This window comes from Prionailurus viverrinus, chromosome B3, assembly GCF_022837055.1.
Source record: "Prionailurus viverrinus isolate Anna chromosome B3, UM_Priviv_1.0, whole genome shotgun sequence".
NCBI classification, from domain to species: Eukaryota; Metazoa; Chordata; class Mammalia; order Carnivora; family Felidae; genus Prionailurus; species Prionailurus viverrinus.
In genome coordinates, this window is record NC_062566.1 from 68,044,159 (window position 1) to 68,066,842 (window position 22,684).

Consider the following 22,684-nt stretch of genomic DNA (forward strand, 5'->3'; position numbering starts at 1 on the left):
AGGGACTGTGGTGGGCACTTTATGCAGATTAGTAGGAGAAGAATTACGAATTTCTTTTGATTCTGAATTCAAGCTGAATTTGAAAAGAAAAATAGGTTTCACACCAAGGACCCTGAGCAGTTGGGAGATCATACCCCCACCTCCCCAACCCTAATTCTGCCTGAAAAATCAAAGCCTGCCTCCCTCCCTCCCTCCTTCCCTTTTTGCCTTTTATTAATAGTTTGTTATTTATTTATATGAGTGTATATGATACTTATGAGGACATTTCTACAATAAAGAATTATATTAAGAATAAAGTGGGAATGCTGAGGTATTTTAGCAATCAAGCTAATAATTCTGACTTTTCATGTAATTAGCTAGTCTTACTACATACCTCACCACTCAGAAGTGGCTGGCCTAGTTGAAAGACAGAATATCTTACTGAACTGAGTTACAATGCCAGTTGGGAGATACATCCTGACTGATGAGACTTTGTTAGTAGAAATTAACATGTGCTTCAAATCAGAGAAGTTTGTGTTACTTTATGTGTTACTGTCTTTCACATAGCCAGAATCCATGGGTCCTGGAATCAAAAGGTAGATGTGGGAGTGGCTTTTGTCACTATTGCAGCTAACAACCCACTATCAGACTTTGATATTCCCATCTTGGCAAGTTTATGCTATGTATATTTGGAGAACTTAGTCTTAAGAGATGAATTCTTCTGCCAGGAGACAAAAAAATTGCTCTACTCAATGGATGATAAAAGTAACTTCTGGACATTTTGAGCTCAGTCATTGAACCAACATGAAGAAAAGTATCTCTTGGCTGAAGTGGTTTATCCTGATTAAGAAGATATTGGGTTGCTTCTACACAACGGAAGCAAGAAAAACTATGTTTGAAGCCTCTTAGTAATTTCATGCCCGATGGTAAAGCTTAATGGAAAACTACAGCCACCCAAACCAAATTGGCTGAGGTGGGGGAACTATAGAGTAGAGATTCATGAAGGAAGCCACAGATATCAATTATAGCCTTGTAACTAATTACAGAAGCAAAGTTCTAGTACTTTGAAAAAATGGAAGTATAATTAACATGTTAGATTAGTTTCATATGTACAACATATGGATTCAACAATTCTATACATACATCATTCAAAGCTCACCATGTGAAGTGTAGTCAAAGTCATAGTATTTTCCATATTTTGTATTTGCTTGTTGTGTATGTAGGCTTATTTGTATGTGCGAAATCTTTCCTTCTACTCTCCTTCTCACTTTCATTTTATATACAAGTTATTGGAAATTAACTTTACATTTTAGTGTATCGGTAACAGAATATTTTAGAGGGGCTCTAAATCTGAAGAGTTATTAATATCTTCAGTGGTGGCACAATTGTAACCAGGCATCTCATTTTGAGGAAGGGGTGAGAAATTTATCACTTGCTAAGAAGGATAGCAGTATCTTGAAGGAGGTAAAAATATTGAGTTGTTTTCTTGTTATATGTGTTTCAAATATGTGTAGAAGGTTACATATAGAAGCTGAGTAGTCAAAGGGGTGAGATGGATTTATTGACTCTCAGCTTCAATTCATCTTTTGCTTGCTCTTAAAAAGAGATTTGGGCCCTTCAAATATTTTCTTTGCCAGTTGGCACAATGTTAGATTTTTTCAGTAGAGAGTGCAGGGAGAGAGATTTGCCTCCTGGTCTGTGTTCCCTCTGGCAAGCTCCTGCAGCATGGGGGTGTCTCCAGGGACCAGCCCATGCCAGCACTCGCACCAGCTTCCTGCAGGGAAGTCAGTGTTCATCAGCACCCAGGGGATAGCAGCTTCCCTTAGCACCCCCATTTTTAGGTGGGTTTGTAGAAGAGGGCCTCCCATCAGACATGTTCTTGTGAACATCTTTTCCCAGCATTCCAAAGGATGGTTTTCTGGGATGTCCTAAAGGGTAGATATCCAGCAAGTTCCACTGTTACCGCACCATAGTGACTTCTCTGCCATCCAGTGAGCCACAAGTGTGTCTTCTCCAAAGTTTGAGTCTCAGCCCTGGAGTGGATGGGAACCTCTTTCTGCATATTGTATCCCAGTCGTGGGAGCAGTGGCTACACTTTACATCCCCTATTCCTGTAGGATTCCTCTTTCCTTCCTACTAGCCATTCCCTTTTTACTCCAATATTCCGTTGTAGTTAATAATTCTTTTAAGTTTCCCCTAGTCAATTTATTGTGCAGTTTCTCTCTCCTGAATGGACCACTTTTGTTCATTCACCAGGACACTCAAGCAGCTGGAGAGCATACCCCATTTTCTCTTCCCCAACTCTGCCTGAGGCGTCAAAGCAGATTCAACTTCTTTATTGTTTTATATGATTATTATGTAAATATGAGAAACTTTCTATGATAAAGGATTATATAAAGAGGAGTTTGGAAATACCATATGAGTTATGTGAGTTATCAGTGAACATAATTTCAGTTTTTCACATTTTGTCCATATTTGACACAAAATTTCATTATACCACAGAAGTGAATTCTAATCAACTTTTGACAACGTTTTACTTTAGCTTAAAACACAAATGGGTATTCATTCACTAATGAGAATGTGTCTGCAGATTGTAATTCCAAATCACCTTCTTCTGTGTAATTTCCTTATTACATCCTTATTTCTGATTTTTTTCTGTCTTTAAAATAGGATGGGAAGGCAAAGATAGTTTTAAAACAGTCTGAAGACAGAATACTCCATTTACCTGAGCAGGATTTCATGTGTCCCTTTCCAGTCACCCCCCCTCCTGAAGACAATGATTACTATTGGTATCACCATAGATTAATTTACCTGTTTAGAACTTTAAATCAGGGAAATCATATGGTAGGGACTCTTTTATACTTGGTTTCTTTCATTAAATATGACTCACCCATGTTCTTGTGTGTATCAGTCATAGTCATTCTATACTTTCTACTCTGAGTATCCTATTATATGAATATATCACAATTTGTTTATCTATTCAACTGTATCCACCACTGGCTGGACACAAGATCTATTAAGGGTGAAATCTTTAATTCCATTCATAAAGTTTCAAGGAACAAACTACCCTCACATTTTATATTCTGTTGGTGAAAGAGTAGGATGTGACTCTAAAATATTTTAGCCAATGGAGCACCTGGGTGGCTCAGTCGGTTAAGCATCAGCTTTGGCTCAGGTCATGATCTTGTGGTCTGTGGGTTCGGGTCAGGCTCTGTGCTGACAGCTCAGAGCCTGGAGCCTGCTTTGGATTCTGTGTCCCTGTCCCCCTCTCTGCCAGCCCCCATTCGTGCTCTGACTCACTCTGTCTCTCAAAAATAAATAAATGTTAAAAAATTAAAAATAAAATTCTAGCCAAAACATATATCTTACATACCTTTATTTAAAGACCCATGTCTGGGCACCTGGCAGGTTCAGTTGGTGGAGTATGCAACTCTTGATCGTGGGGCTGTAAGTTCAAGGCCTGTGTTAGGTGTACAGATTACTTAAAAAAAAAAAGACCCATGTCTAACATTCATTTTGGTATTTAATATGCCACTACTTTTGCCAATAAAAACCTAATATCCATCATGCTCTGTTATTTAGCAATGTTTCAGGTATTGCTCAAGACGTGGATAGCTGAATCGTAGTTTCCTGTGCCATGGCTTTCCATCACAATGCAAGCTGATACCCCCTCTGCAAATTGTTTTCTTGATGAGGGCCATTGCCTCTCTGTAGAGTTGAAGCTTAATTTAAGTGGCACCCATATATGATATCTTATTGTCTGTGTTGAAGAAGTTTTAAGGTAAATGGTACATCCTAACACTTTGATATACATTTGACCCTTAAGCAACGTGGGGAAGAAGGGAGTGTGTGGCCGCCGTCCCCGTGCACAGCATCCCTGCCCTTCCCTCTGCCTGGAGTCATTTTCATTTACTAGCCTCACGGCTTATTCCTTCACTTTTCCTAGTTTCAGCACCTTGAGAAACATGTGAATAAAGAAGAATGCTCAGAAGGGCTTATTGTTGTATTATATTTCATAATAAAAAAGTCAACATCTTAACACTTCATCAATAGAAGAAGGGATGTATAAATGGTGGTATATTCATAACATGGAAAACAACGCGACAGAAGGACGTATGTGTGTTAACATAATAAGACATCCAAGATTTATTATTGAGTTTAGTTTCCTTCTTTCTTTTTGAAAAAATGTTTATTTATTTTTGAGAGAGTGCAAGTGGGAGAGGGGCAGAGGATCTGAAGTGGGCTCTGCACTGATAGCAGTGAGCCCAAGGTGGGGCTTGAACTCATGAATTGAAGATCATGACTTGAGCCGAAGCTGGATGCTCTACCAACTGAGACACCCAGGTACCCAAGGTTCTTTCTGTTTATTTTTTATTTATTTTTTATTTAAAAAAATTTTTTAAAATGTTTTATTTATTTTTGAGACAGAGAGAGACAGAGCATGAACAGGGGAGGGGCAGAGAGAGAGGGAGACACAGAATCCGAAGCAGGCTCCAGGCTCCAAGCTGTCAGCACAGAGCCTGACGCGGGACTCGAACTCACAGACTGCGAGATTCTGACCTGAGCCGAAGTTGGATGCTTAACTGACTGAGCCACCCAGGCGCCCCAGTTCTTTCTGTTTTTAAGAGAGAGCAAGAAAGTGGGGGAGAAGGGCAGAGTGTGTGTGTGAGAGAGAAAGTCTTAGGCAGACTCCATGCTCAGCATGGAGCCTGAAATGGGGATGGGTCCTAAGATCATGACCTGAGCTGAAATAAAGAGTTGGACGCTCAATCGACTAAGCCATCCAGACACCCCTATTATTGAGGTTATAAAGTTACAGAAAGATATGCACAATATATGTAATTTTGTATTAAAAGCCTGTAAATAAAACTACACTTATAGTTTCTGTGGATTCATGTATTGGTACATGTGTGTAAATCTACAGTAAAACACCTGGAAGCATCAAGTCAAATTGGTGAATAATAAAAAGGTAAGAATTGAGAGTCGTAGTCAAAGGGGATTTTAGTCCTTATGTAATGTTTCATTCCTGTAGTAATTCACATATTCATGAAATCTCTTTTTTGAGAGAGGGAGAGGGTGCAAGTGAGCTGGGGCAGAAAGAGAGAGAGAGAGAGAGAGAGAGAGACAGACAGACAGACAGAGGGAGAGAGAGAGGAGGGAGACAGAGAGGGAGAGAGAAGCAGAGCCTGCCCAAAGTGGGGCAAATGCTACCTGATGCGGGGCTGGAACTCAGAAACTGTGAGATCATGACCTGAGCCAGAGTCAGAGGCTTAATGACTAAGCCACCCAGGTGCCCATGAATTCTTGTTCTTAATATTAATAACAATAAGGTAACAACTAATAACCTCTAAAGGTTTATATTTTCCTCCGTTCCTCTCATCAAAAAGGAGGAAAATAGAGAATAATCGCCTTCTTCATAAACTTTGTCCAACCACCCCACACCTAAGTATTTCTTTTTAGTTCATACTCCTCTTAGGGTCCTATTCTTTGACTCTACTCTAGTTATGTGTATTTTGTCTTCCCCAGTAGATTGGAATCTACTGTCTCATCCCTTTTACATATTCCTAACACCTGGTGAATTCCCTCATTTATGGTAAAACTTCAGCAAATGTTTATGCAAGTCTTTTGAGCCATGTAAAACAAATCAAATAACAGAAGATGAGAATTGCCAAATTATTTTATGACATTGACCTCCATTAAATTCCATTTTAAAAGTAGGATTTGGTTCACTTTTAATAGCCACTCAGTCTAAGCAGTTACTTTGTTTTCTGATCATCTGTTTCATCAGGAAGCATAGAATGAATGGTGCTGGAGGTGGGTGCCTGCTGAATTGCGTGGTCTGAAGTGGTCTTTGTGGACTGTGTTGGGCCACTAGGGGGCACTCTAGGCTTTACAAAAAAAAAAACACAAGATTTTTTTTTTTTTTTTCTGATGGTAGAAGAGACAAGAACAGAAAACATGTAAGTCAATCAAATTATAGATAGCAAAGGTGGGGAGGGGGAAGGCGCAAACGTGCTTGTGTAAAGTTGACCTCAGGTGTTCAGTTCTGCTATTCCATATAAACTTCAAGAGGTTGTAGGCTATATCTCTATACACCACTGTGGGGGTGATTCTCTGAGCACAGTATGGAAATAATATTTCTGGGCACGCATGAGGTAGCTTAACAGAAAATGTCCCATGATGTGTTTACAATTTTCAAATTGTTTTGAGTAAAATCCTCCCAAACCACTGACTTAGAAGTTATTTCAGTATTATACCTTTTCATATATCTTGGCTGGGAATGGAAGGAAGAAGAATGGAGAGAAGAAAACAGAATAAAAATAAGGAGAAAAATAAAAGGAAGGGGAGATGACAGAATTTACTCTGACCAGTACTGTTTGGCCTGCCAAGAATCAGCTTTGTGGGTGAGCAAGGTGCCCATGAGTTGCACAGGAGAGGTAGAGAGGTGGAAATTAAATCAGGGTAGACATTATGCAGACATCCTATTTTTTACCAACCAAATTCTGGTTGGAATCATTGTCTTTTTAAAAAAAAGGTTATTTATTTATTTTGAGAGAGAGAGAGAGAGGGAGAGGAAACAGGACAGGGGCAGAGGAAGAGGGAGAGAAAGAATCCCAACCAAGCAGGCTCCATGCTCAGTGAGAAGCCCCACACTGGTCTTGAACTCACAAATCATGAGATCATGACCTGACTCAAAATCAAGAGTCAGATGCTTAACCGACTGAGCCACTCAGTGCCCCTTGGAATCATTTTCCGTGGAGGTGGTGACTATATGTCTTGGATTCTAGATCTCTCTGATTTTAAGAAATTGTATTTGCTTCTGCAATACAAAATGCGTGCTATCAGCTAGTTTTCCTTTGTCAGAATTTTCTTATAACTGAATTCTCACATTGTCCAACGATGCAATTTGGGAAATGGGGTCACTCTTCTCTATGATTTCCAAGGTTCTGTGTAACTCACTGAGACACTGACTCTTCTAGAAATATTCACCTTTCCTCAGTCACTAACCTACAAATTTCTCACATAACATGTTTTAAGAAAAAAAAAGCCCTTATGAGTGCATATATTGGAAATACCGTCCTTACCTCCCTGCAACGTTGACAAGCACAGTTTTGGACAGATTACTCTGCAGTCTCCCTGGGCCGCTGTGGGTGGAGTCTCAGTCCCGGGACTGACAGGGTTCAGGTGTGATTGGTGCTCAGTGATTCTGGAGGGACGTGGTGACTGTTGACAACACAACTTCTCTGGACCCAAGACTCTACTACACTCTTCAGAGTAGGGGTGAAGGCACGTCAGCGACCAAACAAGGAATCATGAAGAGACAGCGGGGAGCCCTGCTGGGGCTTCTGTGGGTGCAGGTTTGCTGTGAGTGGGGGCGTCCCAGACGGGGGCTGGGGAGGTTCACAGCCCGCAGTGGAGGGGGAGCTGGCACAGAACTCCTGCAGGGTCTACACCCTCAGCAGGTGTTCCCGGGAATACTCTATGGGTTTGAAAACTGCCTCAGTGGCTCTGCAGTGGCTTCTTTTGTGTTTGGTTTTGTCTTTCCAAGCAGGGGTGAGAGGGATGGACGTGGAGCAGACACCTGCAGCCCTGAGCCTCCGGGAAGGAGCCAGCTCTACCCTGAGGTGCAATTTTTCCAGCTCGGTGAACAACGTGCAGTGGTTCCGACAGAACCCCGGGGGCGGCAGCCTCACCCGACTGTTTTACATAGTTTCAGGGATGAAGCAGGATGGGAGGTTGAACTGCACGGTGAACACTAAGGACCGGCACAGCAGCCTGCACATCAGGGCCTCCCAGCAGGAAGACTCAGCCACCTATCTGTGTGCTGTGGAGGCACAGTGCTCCCTGCTGCTCTGCAGCCTGTCCCCAAACTGCAGCTGGGCTCCCAGCCCAGCCTCCTCCACCAGGAAGCCTTCCTTGTTCAGCTGCATTTGCACAGCGTGCTTGGGACCATCTGGGGCTTTGCAGGCTCAAAGCTGGTGGCGGTAAACCTTGACAATAAATTGTTTCAAAATGAAAGTGTGTATGTGCACATTGCATAAAGCATATCGGAGGGTTGTTAGTTCTTAAAATGTTTAGAATCTCTGGTTTTGGAACTTGCTGCCACATGGGAAAGCAAAGATCCATAGGCTTTGAAATAGAAATTTAAGATAAAGGTAAGAGCTTCAATGGAGAAGAATAACATTTTCATATGAAGTTTGAACTTATCCAATGAACCCATTATTAACACAGAAGATAATTTGAAATTAATTTTCTTGTAACTTAAGATGTAGTAAGATGCATAGACCAGCATTCTGAATTATATACAAATCATGAAGTCACTTTTTAGTTTCATACATACCTTTCAAAAGTTACAGAAAACGTTAGGGAAAACAATAAAATGCTGCTGTGTAAATTTACATTTAAAATTAAATTCAGATTTACATGAAACTGAATGGTATTCAGAGTTAAATAATATATAGAGAAATTTTTTCCCTAGAAGCATCAGCTCTAGATTTACGTTATTTATATTTCAACTAATTTATCATATATCTATGCTTTTTTGTCATAGCATGTAAAATACTTTTTAAGGTCTGTAATATCAGTTGCAATGACAGAAATATTTTTCTCAAAATTAAAAATTATCAGAAATTCTGTCTGTAGCATTATAGTTACCAACAATGATACTGCTTTCAATTATATTGATTAAAGTGAAGTTACTAAGAGTATAAATTTTGAGAACCTAATAAATTAATTTGGAGTAAAGCAAGGCAGAAAAATATTATTATTGTCAAGATATTACACTACCAAAGTATTATTCTATTTTTAGTGTTTGATATATTTAATAGTTTTGATATATTTATTATATTAACCTATTTTAATAGATTAATATACATTGGATTCTTTTTTTAATGTTTATATTGAGAGAGAGAGAGTGAATGGGAGATGGATAAAAGGATAGAGAGAGAGAGAAAGAATGAGAGAGAATCCCAGGCAGGCTCCACGCTCAATTTTGAGCCTAACTTGGGGCTCAATCTCACCACTGTGAGATCATGACTTGAGCCAAAATCAAGAGACAGAGGCTTAACCACCTGAGGCACCCAGGCTTCCCATGCATTTGAGTCTTAAGAAATAGAAATATTTTTGTTTTTTTGGGTATCTTACAATACACTTTCATACATTTTATATTATAAAAGACAAAATAACTTTATAGCAATACGTAGCTACCATTTACTGTGTTTTTAAATATCAATTACGAGTAGTTTCATTGGGGAAGAAAAAGTATTGGGATACCATCCCACTACACAGATCCACTTCCAAGATGTGAAGATAATGCTGCAATTTACTTTATATAACTGAAAATATTAATCTTGTGACAAATGTGATTGATATTATTTAAATTAAAAAAATATACTACCACAATATTATTGTATATTGTATTTGTATTATGGAAACTTTTTTTTTCTTTTTTTTTTTTTAATTTTTTTTTGAATGTTTATTTATTTTTGAGACAGAGAGAGACAGAGCATGAACAGGGGAGGGGTAGAGAGAGAGGGAGACACAGAATCCGAAACAGGCTCCAGGCTCTGAGCCATCAGCCCAGAGCCCGACGCAGGGCTCGAACTCATGGACCGCGAGATCGTGACCTGAGCTGAAGTCAGACGCTTAACCCACTGAGCCACCCAGGCGCCCCTGGAAACTTTTTTTATTTAGCAAATTTTCTAACAATGTTTTTGCATATTGTAAATTTATGTTTTTGCTTATGTATCATTATAAGTTCTATTGTGTTTTATAAGTAGAAAGATTTTTAAAAATATTTACTTATTTTGGAAGAGAGTGAAAGAGAGAACATAAGTGGGGGGAGGAGCAGAGGGAGAGAGAGAGAGAGAGAGGGAGGGAGAGAATCCCAAACAGTCTCCATGACCAGCACGGAGCCCAATCAGGGTGCAATTTGGGGCTGCATCCTTCAACCGTGAGGTCATGACCTGAGCCCAAATCAAGATGCTTAACTGACTCAGCTACCCAGGCACCCATGAACCACCAAGGCACCCTGATAAGTAAGAAGATTTTTTTAAAGAGAGCTTTCTTTATATTTTATTACATAATGTAATACTTTTTCCTGTTTTTGAAACATAGGGCCACAAATTTTCTGTTTCATTGTGTGCCACCAATTACATAGCCAGCTCTGCCTGGGAAGTTTGAACACCCAAGTTAAACTGGAATAAGGGAACTAGAAGCCAGAAAGCAATCAGGCTGTATGAGAAAGTATTTGTTGCTTTACATACATGTGAGTAAGCTCATCCACTATGGAGCCAACCCCATCTCACTGCCGGTGGTAAATTAAAAAAATATATATTTTTAATGTTTATTATTTTTTAGAGAGAGAGAGAGAGGCAGAGAGCAAGCAGGGAAGGGGCAGAGAGAGAGGAAGACACAGAATCGGAAGCAGGCTCCAAGCTCTGAGCTGTCAGCACAGAGCCTGATGTGGGGCTCAAACTCACAGACTGCAAGATCATGACCTGAGCTGTAGTCGGCCGCCCAACCGACTGATCCACCCAGGCGCCCCTGCCTGTGGTAAATTTTATACAGAGTGAGTAAAGTTCCATTTTATTCCATTTTTTCCTACAGATTGAGATCCTCCCTGAACTGTCTTTGGTCTCCCAGAAGAAAAGAAAACCCAGAGAGGATCTTATCCTGAAGACTCTGTCTCTGTTTCCGATGAGGCCCTAGGATTGGTTAGGAGCAACCTCAGACCCACAAGATCACATGTGGTTGTGGAAATGGGCTTGGGGTTCCACAACGTAGGCCATTTCTCCCCATTCTCACACCAGTCCACATGGCTCACAGCCAGTCCTCAAAATATTTGCTTTGTTACATAGTATAAAAGAAATTTGGAGCTGGCAGAGTCCTTAGAAAGACTTTAGTCCACTTCATTTTACAAAACAGAGGCTGTATCCAAGATGACACTATGGAACAATTAGGTGGTCAATGAGCTGGGAAAGAAACTGGGTTTCCTCACTTCCTCTTTGGCATTCTCGCCCCTGCCTCCTTGCTGCAGGGCCATCCTGCTGGGTAAAGAGATTGTGTCTAATGCAAGCCCAGCCACTTAGATCTCTGCAGTTTGGGTCTGGGAGAGCCGTGGTCCAATCAGTTTAATCGCCTGAATGGAGCGTTGCAATTTGTATAAATGTCTGACACCTTGGGCAGGAAAGAGGACTCAGGCTGAACCACTGTTATTCTACCAGCAAACTCATCTCCCACTCACTGGTTTCCGGAAGAGGAAGCCAAAGGTGTTGGTGTCATGCTAACACCTACATGTAATTCTAAGGACTTTCCTAAAAATGGCAGATATATGTATATCCCAGGTGGACATCTCTTGAAGGCAAAATGTGAATATAAAGCATTATTAATACATTGTTATGAAATGTAATCACAGCATTGGGAGACTACGGGGGAACATTGTCCTCATGCAGCTGGCCATCCATGAAGGTATTAGAAAAAGCCTTTCCAGGTCAACACTTTTTGATGATGAGTCAGGCAGTATTCAATGAAATAATCATGGGGCTATGAATTTTGCCCAGGGGATGATTATACTTGTGCTACAGCTCGTATATAGGACATTGTGCTAAATAGAGCATACTCATACTATAACGTTCAGTTCTGGACAACATAACTCAAAAGGGAAAATATTGACTTAAACTATGTGTCTCCAAGAAGAGAGAAATTCACCCAAAGAAGGATTTGGGAATTCTTTCTATGGAGGATGGATGAGTAAATAGAGGAGGATTCTTAAAATAGAGAAAATTTACATATGAAAACACACAAATATATTTACAAAGAAACTAACATGTTGATTTTGATTCTTCATGGGAGTTTTCCCTAAAGTTTTAAGGGTGTCAAATGTGGATGAGGATTATACTTATCCTGAAAAACTCCAGAGGACTAGTGAGTACAATTTCAGGAAAAGGGCTTCCACTTAATGTAGGTGAGGCAGTCTTGATTTCTCAGGGATCAGTTCTCAGGATCAGTAGGCTAATTGTACTCTGCCTCTGGGCAGCCATGGCAATATTTAGGCTTCTGTAGATTGTCTTTCTTACAGAAAATCTACAGGACTAAAAACTTTACCAATATCTTGGGGGAAATTCTCCATGGCAGTGGAGTTTGAGAGAAAAATGACAGAGTATGGAATCTGAACCAGCAGTGGTTCAGCTTGGCCAAGGCAGCAGAAATCTATGCCAGCAGAGTTGGCTCACACTTTAGAGGAACCTCCACTAAGGATTTGAGTCACTTACTGCATTTAGGACCTGGAAACCCTTTTGATATCAGAAAATAAAAACATCTGTAGAATAAATTTACATGTAGCTACATGTTTTGAAACTGAAGCCCCATGTATTGTGAGAATTTCTATTCTTTCCCCCAATACTTTGCAGTATATAATCCACGTAGCAATAGGAGTAGATTTCTTATGGCATGTCAGATTTCCCATGACAAATCAACCAAGTCTATGGGTCAAATTCATTCCTAACTCATGGACTTGTTCCCCTGCTCTTTTATCATTGACATTTTTGTGACAGTCATATTAACTGATGAAGATTCCGCATTTTGACTGCTGGTAATGTCACTTCTCTGGAGATTGTCAGGTCACAAGCAAGACCAGCTCAGAGGAGCAGAGTCTGAGATAAGAGAATTTGAAATATTTATTCTTTGGCTTACATGTTCCTTTTAGGAAAGTTTTTCTCCATGACAGACAAATGAGGCTGGTAGATTTGGCAGAAAGGGAAGGTTTTCTATGTTCTTTGTTTAAGACAGTGAATCATGATTCCTTCCTCGTTTCAAACATGTACACGAGGCCCATCATTGAATAAACAGCAACAGGATCTACTCTTTTGAACTTAACAGTGACTCAGTAGTGTGCAGAGGTATAAATCTTAATGTTTACATTCTTCCTGTGCATCTAGTCTCTGGTCTAGGATGTAATTTGTTTGACGTATTGCTGCCATTATGCGTCTGAGTCCCTCAGAGGCACGGGGTAGGGGAAGAAGGTTTTCCCCAGTGAGTTCAGTACAGACGTGACCACAGGAGGGTGCGCCTGAGCTGCCGCAGACCAGGCGGAGGGTCCATGGTAGAGCATCTGCATGAGTAGGTCTGGCAGAAGCACAGTCGTCTCCTTATTGGCTGGTGGACACGTGGGAAACCACTCTGACTGATGCAGGAAAGAAGGGCGGGCCGGTGCTAGAAGTAGCTGTGCTGGCTGGAGGTGGCAATTCTGAAAGTGATGGTAATTGTAATTGGGAGGAACCATGAGGACATCCGAGGGGGCTTTCATCACGCTCTTGTGGCTGCCGCTGCACTGTGAGTTGAGTGTTTATGAGAAACAGAGTAATTAGTGGATAGTCTTGAGAAGTCAAGACTGGCTTTACTCAGGTTTCCTCCAGGTAGTGGAGAAAAGGGGAATTCTGAAGCATAATAACCTGGGAACTGCTCTCCTTTCTCTGACCTTTTCTTTCTGCACAGGGCTCAGCAGAGGAGAGAATGTGGAGCAGAGTCCTTCCACCCTGAGTGTCCAGGAGGGAAACAGCTGTGTTATCACCTGTAGTTACTCAGACAGTGCCTCAGTCTACTTCCCTTGGTATAAGCAAGAACTTGGAAAAGGTCCCCAGCTCATTATAGACATTCGTTCAAGTGTGGCCAAAAAAGAAGACCAAAGACTCACTGTTTTACTGAATAAGACGGCCAAGCATCTGTCCCTGCACATCGCAGCCGCCCAGCCTGCAGACTCAGCTGTCTACTTCTGTGCAGCAAGTGCACATTGCGTCCCAGACACCTGCTGCCTGCACCCAAACCTGTGACTGAGCAACCCCTGTCCTTTGACACAGAACTTCAAGTAGATCGTTTGTGCTATTGTTTGTCTGCAGGCGGAAGCTAATGTGTTAGACATTAAAGCATAACTGAAGACAACTGGGATCGAGATGACCCAGACAGGGTTAGAACATTTTGTTGAATCATTGCTGCTTATTGGATTTTTGAAGGGAGTTAGTAAGGTTTTACTTTGCAATTCAGGTTTAAAGCTGATTTACATTTGCTGTTCAGACTCCTGTCATACAAACAACTTCTTGGTAAATTGTCACATTCCTGTCATGCATTAGCTTTCAACTCTTATCTTTCCAGTACTGCAGATGTTGCTTTTGTTCTGTTATAAAACATTGTGTGCTAAATATAGAAAATATGTAAAAAGCAAAGTGTGAAATTGATAATTGTGTACCCAGCTAATTTATTATCAATGTTTCATTTACTCTCTTCTTAAATCCTAATGTAATTTGGATTCTGATTTTTTCCACTCAATGTTATATCCTGAATTGAGCATTCTCCTCTAACACCTGAGTTTTAATAGCTCCATGAGAGATTTTCAAGGGTCACAGTTATAATTTTAACTTCCTTACTCTTCTCTCTTTCTGGCATATTTGACAGTCCTTTCTGTGTGTTCTGATTATTTTCTTGTTGAGATAATGTGTCTTGGGATTTTCTTGAAAGCCCAGTGATGGTATGTATTTTATGTGTGTTTGAGGGAAATTAAAAGCAGAAGTGTTTTAGTCAAGAATTTGAGTGGAGGGGCGCCTGGGTGGCTCAGTTGGTTAAGCGACCAACTTCGACTCAGGTCATGATCTCACGGCTTGTGAGTTCAAGCCCCGTGTCGGGCTCTGTGCTGACAGCTCAGAGCCTGGAGCCTGCTTCAGATTCTGTGTCTCCCTTTCGCTCTTTCTCTCTCTCTCTCTCTGCCTCCCTTGCTTGCTCTCTGTCTCTCTCTCAAAAATAAACAATAAAAAAAAAAAAAAGTTGGGGAAGATTTTCCCTTAACTTTTAAAAAAAAAAAAAAAAAAAAAAAAAAAGAATTTGAGTGGAGAATTAGACTCTTCAAAATTTTGTTAGTATGTGTTTATATCTATACTCAAATAATTTAGAAGGGAAAGTTGTATCCTTTAATCATTTTTATATAGCACAAACTGTTTTACATAGTTGATCATCAGTAGATGTTTATTAATGAAAGAAGGAAAAGGTGAATTCTGCTATTTATTTAGAATTTTTATTTAAGCTTTGTGATTACATTAAATTTATAACTCCTAAAAGTCTTTGGTTATTGAAGAATATAGTATTTACCTGTTTATCTATGTGTTTTTCAATAAAGCTCCATTGTTTTAAGGAAAAGAAACTTATTCCTAGACACTTAATTTTTATTGTTCCTCATGACTGAAATCTTTGTGAGATATGTGGGAATTTTTGTCATATACATTCATCATGCACCTTACTTAAGTCTTACTAGTGGATTGCAGAAGGCATTTAGATTAACATTTATTGTGTAGATAACTTGCTTCATGTTTTGATGGAATTAAACATTATTTGTGCAGGTGTTTTTAAGGTAATTCTTTTAGTGTTGAGGATAGAATCAATGTAAGGAAAGAATTTGCATAAATAGTTAATTCCCTAATTCTCCCAACCCTGCTCAAGGGCAGGGTATTTTCAAGATATCTCATATTCTTCCTAAAGATGGATATAATTGGTGATTTGGTATGGTGAGAATGATCCCTCTTGGCTGAGTTATGGTGGTCCGTTATAAGCTAACTGGTTTGTTGTTGTAGGGAAAGTCATTAGGTTAAATTAGGTTTAAAATATCTGAATAAGAAAGGTCAGTATTGTAGCCCAACATCTCAGTCAGCTTGGATTATTTGATTATATGGTTATACACCAGCTCCTGTGCAGTAGAAGGAAGGCGACTCTCGATTGGTCCATTTCCTCCAAGCCTGATAAGGAGTCAGAGGGAAGGGCAGTTTATATTTTACTGTTTTCTTTCTTCTTAAACTGAGTTAGAAGAGAGAAAGGGTGCAGTTATTCTTAGCTCAACTGCTTTCTCATACTTAGGCGAGAATGTATTCAACAGAAGAAAAGAAAAAGCTAGTCAGAGTGCAGAGTCAGTTCATAACTTAGATTCAAACATATGCAGGCTTTAAACCTTCATCGTGGTTGGCGGATTTGTTTCGTACTGCTTCTGGACAATTATCACAGGCTCAGTGGCCTAAAACAACAGAAATTCTTTCTGCCATTGTTCTGAAGACCAGAAGTTGAATTAGTTTCTGCAGGATGATATCATGATGCCAATAAGCTGTACCCTCTCCAGACGCTCTAGGGGAGACATTTTTCCTTGCCTCTTACAGCTTTGGTTGCTGCCTGCATTTTTGGCCTGTGACCACTTCACTCTAACCTCTGCTTCCATGGTTTTGTTGATTTCTCTTTTTCCTGTCGTCAAGCGTCCCTCTGCTTCCTCTTAAAAGTACACGTGTGACTACATTTAAGCCATATAAACCAGGATTATCTCTTCATCTGTGGACTCTTAATCATATCTTCAAGGTTTTGATATATTTTTTGTTTTTGTCCCCTCCTTTTTCACCTGACATTGTTAAATTTATTGTTCCTTATTTTGCCTATCACAGTTGGCAAAGCTAGTGCTTTCTTTGCCAACTGAGAAAATAATTCACAAGTTAGGCAGACTCCAATCATGAAAATAGAAACCACTGCAGTTATTTTATTTTTTTAGTATTTAAAAATTTTATTATAGAAATTATATAAAAAACTTACTCTGTGGGGTACAGTTATATCTGTGAATATTGAATTAAATGTTTTTTAAAGTTTGTTTACTGACTTTGAGAGATAGTGAGTACAAGTAGGGGAAGAGCAGTGAGAAGGAGAGACAGAATCCCAAGCAGGCTCTGCACCATCAGTGCTCAGCCCAATGCAGGGCTCAGACTCACACCGTGTGAGATCATGACCTGAGCCGAGATCAAGAGTCAGACATGTAACCGACTGTGCCACCCAGGTGCCTCCTAATTTTAAAGCATACTTTAGATTCATCTAAGCATCATACAATCATGATACAGAATGACTTCATTGCTCCAGCCAAATCCCTTGTTCTGTAACTTTCTAATCACACTCTCTCCCATCCATAACTTTTTGCACACCTAGTTTGTTCTTTCATATTTTTATCTTGTGAGAGTGTCATATGAATGGAACCAGGCACTACATAGTCTTTTGATAATTCTGCGTCTTAATGGGAGGAAGTTCCTGCCACAGGCACCTGTATGATCTCTGCCTCTGAAGCCCCTCTGTTTCCTATCCCTGATTTTTTGAACTTGTAAGTTATTGTAAGAAATAATTCATCATTTCAAGTGTTTGGACTCTTTTAGAAATTAAATTTCTAGTTCCAGAAAGGAAACAGTATAGCCATTAATAATAGAGAAGTTCAATGGAGTGTTGGACCAACTCATGTATTCAGGTTAATACATTGTTCTTTATAGAAGTCTAGTTATATGAACTCTATTCTAGAATTTTCTGACATTTTAAGACAAATTTTATTGATTAAAAATCATTTTAGTCATACTATTTTGGGCATGTTTTTTTTTTTTTTTGACTTTTCCAGGAGTTGACGTGAAGTAACATATCCAACAAATTTATTTACCTTTGTTGCACTGATTATGGCTTTGCAGAGCTGAACTTTAGCATTAGGATGGGTATTGTCTCGAATAAAGGCCATATTCAAGTTACTTTATTAGTAAGAGAACAAAGTCAGGCAATTCTGAAATATAAAGTTTATCATTAAAGTGGGAATATATTTCTAAAAGGACAGAGACAAAAGAATGGAAAGAAGAGCATGAGAATCAGTGATGTCAAACATCAAAGAGAATTCTCTTCTAAATGGCCTTGGCTGGTGTTGTCTTCTTTGTGCGATAAAGTTTGTTTGAAGTTTCTTGGGTCGGCACTCAGTTCTGTGAATGGTCTGCTTCTGCTGATTCTCTCAAGAACCTCAGTTTAAGATTCCTAATATGAGCAACATTTTCCATTTCGTCTCTGAAGGATCCATGAGGTCATAAGAGTTGGTAAATATGTAACCAAGGATCCGTTTTTAGTAATTTATCTGCTGAACTGGTAATAAAAAGTGCCTAATAAGGTCATTTTATATATTTCATTGGGAGTCTTTCCTGAGATTTTTGTTCAGAACTGATTAAATTAAAGTCCAGAGAGCATCTGCCTGGGATGAAAGGAAGAGTGTGAAGGGTTTATAGATCGAGTTCTGTTTGTGAAGGTTGGACTATGTGTGGGTTGGGACATCTGAGCTACATGGGCTGCAGTGAGCAGTTTATGTAAAGACAGCACAGGACTTCGTGAGGGAAGGATGCAGGGCCTGAGGGCTAAGGCTAACATGTACCAGGCCACACTAGTTCCAGGGTGTCTGCTATAGTAACCCATCTCAGTTTTTTTTTTAAGTTTATGTATTTATTTTGAGACAGAGAGATAGAGGGTAAGCAAGCCGGCAGAGAGAGGGAGAGACAGAATCGCAAGCAGGCTCAGAGCTGTCACACAGAGCCCAAGGTGGGGGGGCGGTGGAAGGGGCTCAAACTCACAGACTGTGAGATCATGACCTGAGCGGAGATCAAGAGTTAGATGCTTAACTGACTGAACCACCCAGGCACTCCCCACCCCCCATTTCACTTTTAACATTCCATTTGTTGTTCCACTATAAGAGAAGATTGGAGGTGGGGATGATAGTAGAGGTGAATTTTCTGTGTGAGGGCAAACCTTACCTAATTGTCCCAGAGAAACTTGCTCTGCTATAGAGAAATTAACAGAAATGGCACAGGTAGTAAACACAAAGTCCACTTGATATTTAACTCTTTTTTTGTGTGTGATTGCTGTGATTTTCTGATAGGAGAGTGCTCAATCCATGTCATAAATGAAATGCTGTAACTAGTACACACTCATGGCTCCTGGAGGAAATGCAATTGTGTAAGTTCCTTATGGAGATACTCAAATGCTTCCTTGGGACAGAATTCCAGACCATATTCCAGCTTTCCAGATTTTATGGGATTTTTCTGGTTCCAAGACAGGCATGAACAGTCCCATGTTGATCGTCCTAGAGAGTTTCCGTAGCAGTGTTTGTTTCATGTTGCAACCAATTGTCCCTTCTGTGATGCGTGGTCTCTGCAGAGTTTTACAAGTGTTCGGTGGAGATCATTTGGCTCCACCACGCAGCTGTCCTGGCTTTGCTATATCTTGTTCTCATGGATCCAGCAAGTCAAACATTTTTAGATTCTTTACAAAATTGGTGCCAAGTTTTCTACATCTAAGATGGAATTGTTGAACTTTTCCATGGATTTGTCTTTTTGTGTTGTAAGAGGTGCTTGCATAAGAACCTTGGTTAGAAAAGTGTGTTCAGTACAATGACTGCCTCACTTTTCCTAGCTCCTACAGTGTGTTTTGATTAAAGACTTGGTCTTTATGACAAAATTATTTTAATGTTTATTTATTTTTGAGAGGAGAGAGAGACCGTGAGATAATGACCTGTGCCAAAGTTCAACGCTCAACCGACCAAGCCACCCAGGTGCCACTATGACAGTTTTTGAATAGCATGAAGACATCCAATACTTCATGTATTTGCTGTCCCTTTCTGAAGGTTGCATGAGAGGGTTAAGAAATGTTAAAAAGTTAAGAAACCTCATTGTCTTCATAGTATTTGGAAGCTGTGAAGGACATTAAAAGCATATTCACTGACACTGACTACATAAGTTTTTGTAAATTGACATGCCCTAGAAATATCTACTAGTTCAGCCACTAGAATTAATATCGCTTCTGCTAAATGATGGGATTTTATAAAGGAGTCTGGAGTGGTCATTGCATGACAAGTGTGGTATTGTCTCTTTCAATGTTTAAGATAATATGATTAAAGGGGCGCCTGGGTGGCGCAGTCGGTTAAGCGTCCGACTTCAGCCAGGTCACGATCTTGCGGTCCGTGAGTTCGAGCCCCGCGTCAGGCTCTGGGCTGATGGCTCAGAGCCTGGAGCCTGTTTCCGATTCTGTGTCTCCCTCTCTCTCTGCCCTTCCCCCATTCATGCTCTGTCTCTCTCTGTCCCAAAAATAAATAAACGTTAAAAAAAAAAATTAAAAAAAAAAAAAAAGATAATATGATTAAAAATCTATTGACTCAGAATCTGGTCTAAGAGTCTGCAAAAGATTAAACCTGGACATGGACACTTCTTGGGTGACAGAAGCACAATCATGAGACTCCCTTCATTGGGAAATGTGTTAGAGTTGAATAATAGGAGGAGAAATTAACAATATTTCACATTTACTCGGCCAGCTGGTAGAAAAATGTTAGGTGTTTTCAGAGAGTTATAGTCTATCTCTTAGCAGGACAGTTGTACTGTATGTGGTTCCATCATATTTCATGGAGACTGTAGTACAAACTCTGAAGATGCTTCAACCAACTTAGCTGAGGCAACAATGATTTTGAGATGAGGATGTTAAGCCTTGGCTACTCTTTCAGGAGACAGACAATGATAGGCAATAGATCTTTGCAGTTTGCCATGATGTTGAGGAATATCCCTAGGGCACACCCTTCCTTTTTTTTTTTTTTTTTTTTTTTTTTTTGCCGGAAGCCAAGCTATCCAACTAGCCTGATGGGAGGGCCAGGGCAGTGGACGGATCAGGACTGCATGGCTGCCCACTGAAAGTGAAGCTTCTTGTACTCCTGCTTTTATGTAATTTGGCCTTAGCATTGGTCAGGGCAGCCCCCCTACCAGTGAAAGTACCTGGGGATTTGTCGGTTGGGGAATTGCCCATGATAGGCCCCCTGGGTAAAGAACCATCGAGGAAAGAAATAAGATTCTGCAGAGAAATTATAAGGCCCTACATCTAGCCGCCACCCCCTACAAAGACTCCTCTATCTAACGGAAAGATAGCCCCATATATTTCCCAGCCAAGGAGGGGATAAATGCGTTCAAAATCCTCACTCCAGCAACAAAGGAATGTATCCATGGATACAAGTTACTCCAACCCCTAGGCCCACTTGGCCCCCCAGGAGGCATTCCAGATGATGATTGGACCTGGTGGGTTAAGGTACAGAATGGTTCATTAGTTCCTAGGTATACATTGTCTCTCTGGGAGCACATAAGGCGTGGGTTCCCAGGGCCCTCTTGGGTCCCTCCCAGCACCCCAGACCAAAGTGAATACTTTTGTTCCTTGTACCACAAATTCTTCAAAGAAACATTTAAGAAGTCATGTCCTGGAGGGAGGAGCCAAGATGGCGGAAGAGCATGGAAGCTTTTTGTATGTCTCGTGTCTGTGAAATACAGCCAGACCAACACTAAACCATCCTACACACCTAGAAAACCGATTAGAAGATTAACACAACAATCTGCACAACCTGAACCACAGAATTCAGCAGGTACGTGACACAAAGAGCTGAACTTGGGGAGCAAGAAGCCCCAAAAGGTAGGGAATCACTTTTGCAGATGGAGAGAAGACAGAGACTGGGGAGGGGGGGAGAATATGGGAAAAGCACCCCTCCCCAAAAGCAGGTGGAGAGAAAGTGGACAATTGGAAACGGCCACAGGGACTAAACTAAAAAGGGAGAAAGGAGAAAGGAGAAGGTTTAAATGCCATTAAGACTGTAAACAAAGGGAGCTCAAAGGCTGCAACTCCGCAGCTCCCTACCTGGTGATGCTCTGGTGGGAAGGGCGAATCCTCAGGAACAGAGTGGGGTCCGGGAGGTTCTCGCGGGCCACACCGGGAAAAGCGGTTCCACTGCTGGAAGGACGTTTGGTAGAGACGGTTGAAGCCACCTGGTCCCAGCAGACCCCATAAAACAGCCACATTCGCTGGTGCTGGAACAAGGTCGTTAAGGTGAAGCCTGGTGCCAGATGTGTGTTGCGATTTTCCATGGTCCCTGAAACGCTGAGGCTACACTGTCTCGCGAGTTTTGGGGGTGGCGGGCTGGCACCTGGCCGCAGTCTTGGGGCACCGGCAACAGCAGGGTCCAGTGGGCGTTCCTGGGTACAGCTGACATTTGGCCATCACTCATTTGGCCATCTCTCGGTGAGACCCTCTTGCAGAGGGGTGGAGCGGGTCAAAGCCACAGTCCTTCAGAAGTAAGGGGCCAGGGAAAACAGCCGCATCTGAGACAAATTTGGGAGAGAGGTACTGCCTGGGGCCTGGTCACGGAGAGTGGAAAAGCGGGGAGTGGACGAGAGCTGAAGACGGAGGACCGGTGTGCGACTGCTGATCCGGGAGAACAGACCGGGTGGCTGGGTGGCACCATTTTCACCACTCCCACGCATGCACATGCGCACTGAACAGCACCGCAACAATCCACCCACGTAGACTAGCAGCGCCATCTAGGGGAGAACGGAGCTGTTATATCGAGCCCTGCCCAACTGGAGCAACTTCGCTCTTCAAGAACACAAACCTCACCGCTGGCGTAATTTATGGACTATAAAGAGCTACATGGACTGACCTCTAGGGGAAAACGAAGCAATTTCAGTCCTACCTCAATCTGTTAGCTGGTTCATCTATTCAAATTTTTTTTCTCTCTTTCTCCTTTTTCTCTTTTACAATTCCTTTCTTTTTCTTGAATACAGAAAGAGAAAAAACTCATTTTTATTTTCAATTTTTATTTAAAATATGTGTCTTTAATTTTTATTACTATATTTTTTACTTTTGTGTAAATTTTTTCAAATTCTACTTTGCTTCCATCATTTAATTTTAGTCTACTTCAGTGTACTCACCTTTTCAAATTTTCAAACAATTTCCTTTTTCTTTTTCATTTCTTTTCTTTTTTTTGAATGCAGAAAGAGAAAAACTTCATTTTTACTTTCGATTTCTTTTAAAAATATTTTTAATTTTT

General features: G+C 40.7%; 1 long non-coding RNA gene and 3 gene segments (V, D, J or C); 3 read left to right on the forward strand and 1 right to left on the reverse strand.

Annotated features, from left to right (window-relative positions):
* The window catches only part of LOC125169083 (T-cell receptor alpha chain C region-like), a 780,232-nt gene that overhangs the window by 47,160 nt on the left and 710,388 nt on the right, over positions 1-22,684 (forward strand).
* Positions 7,154-7,971, forward strand: LOC125169087 (T cell receptor alpha variable 22-like). The segment is given in 2 exon segments: positions 7,154-7,344; positions 7,532-7,971. Coding segments are annotated over 2 exon segments (489 nt in total).
* LOC125169091 (T cell receptor alpha variable 13-1-like) lies at positions 12,961-14,554 on the forward strand. The segment is given in 2 exon segments: positions 12,961-13,311; positions 13,474-14,554. Coding segments are annotated over 2 exon segments (387 nt in total).
* Positions 21,748-22,684, reverse strand: part of LOC125169095 (uncharacterized) — a 121,817-nt gene continuing 120,880 nt past the window's right edge. Inside the window, exon 3 of the long non-coding RNA XR_007153438.1 lies at positions 21,748-22,175. This is a non-coding gene — a long non-coding RNA (uncharacterized LOC125169095). The remainder of the gene's footprint in view (positions 22,176-22,684) is intronic.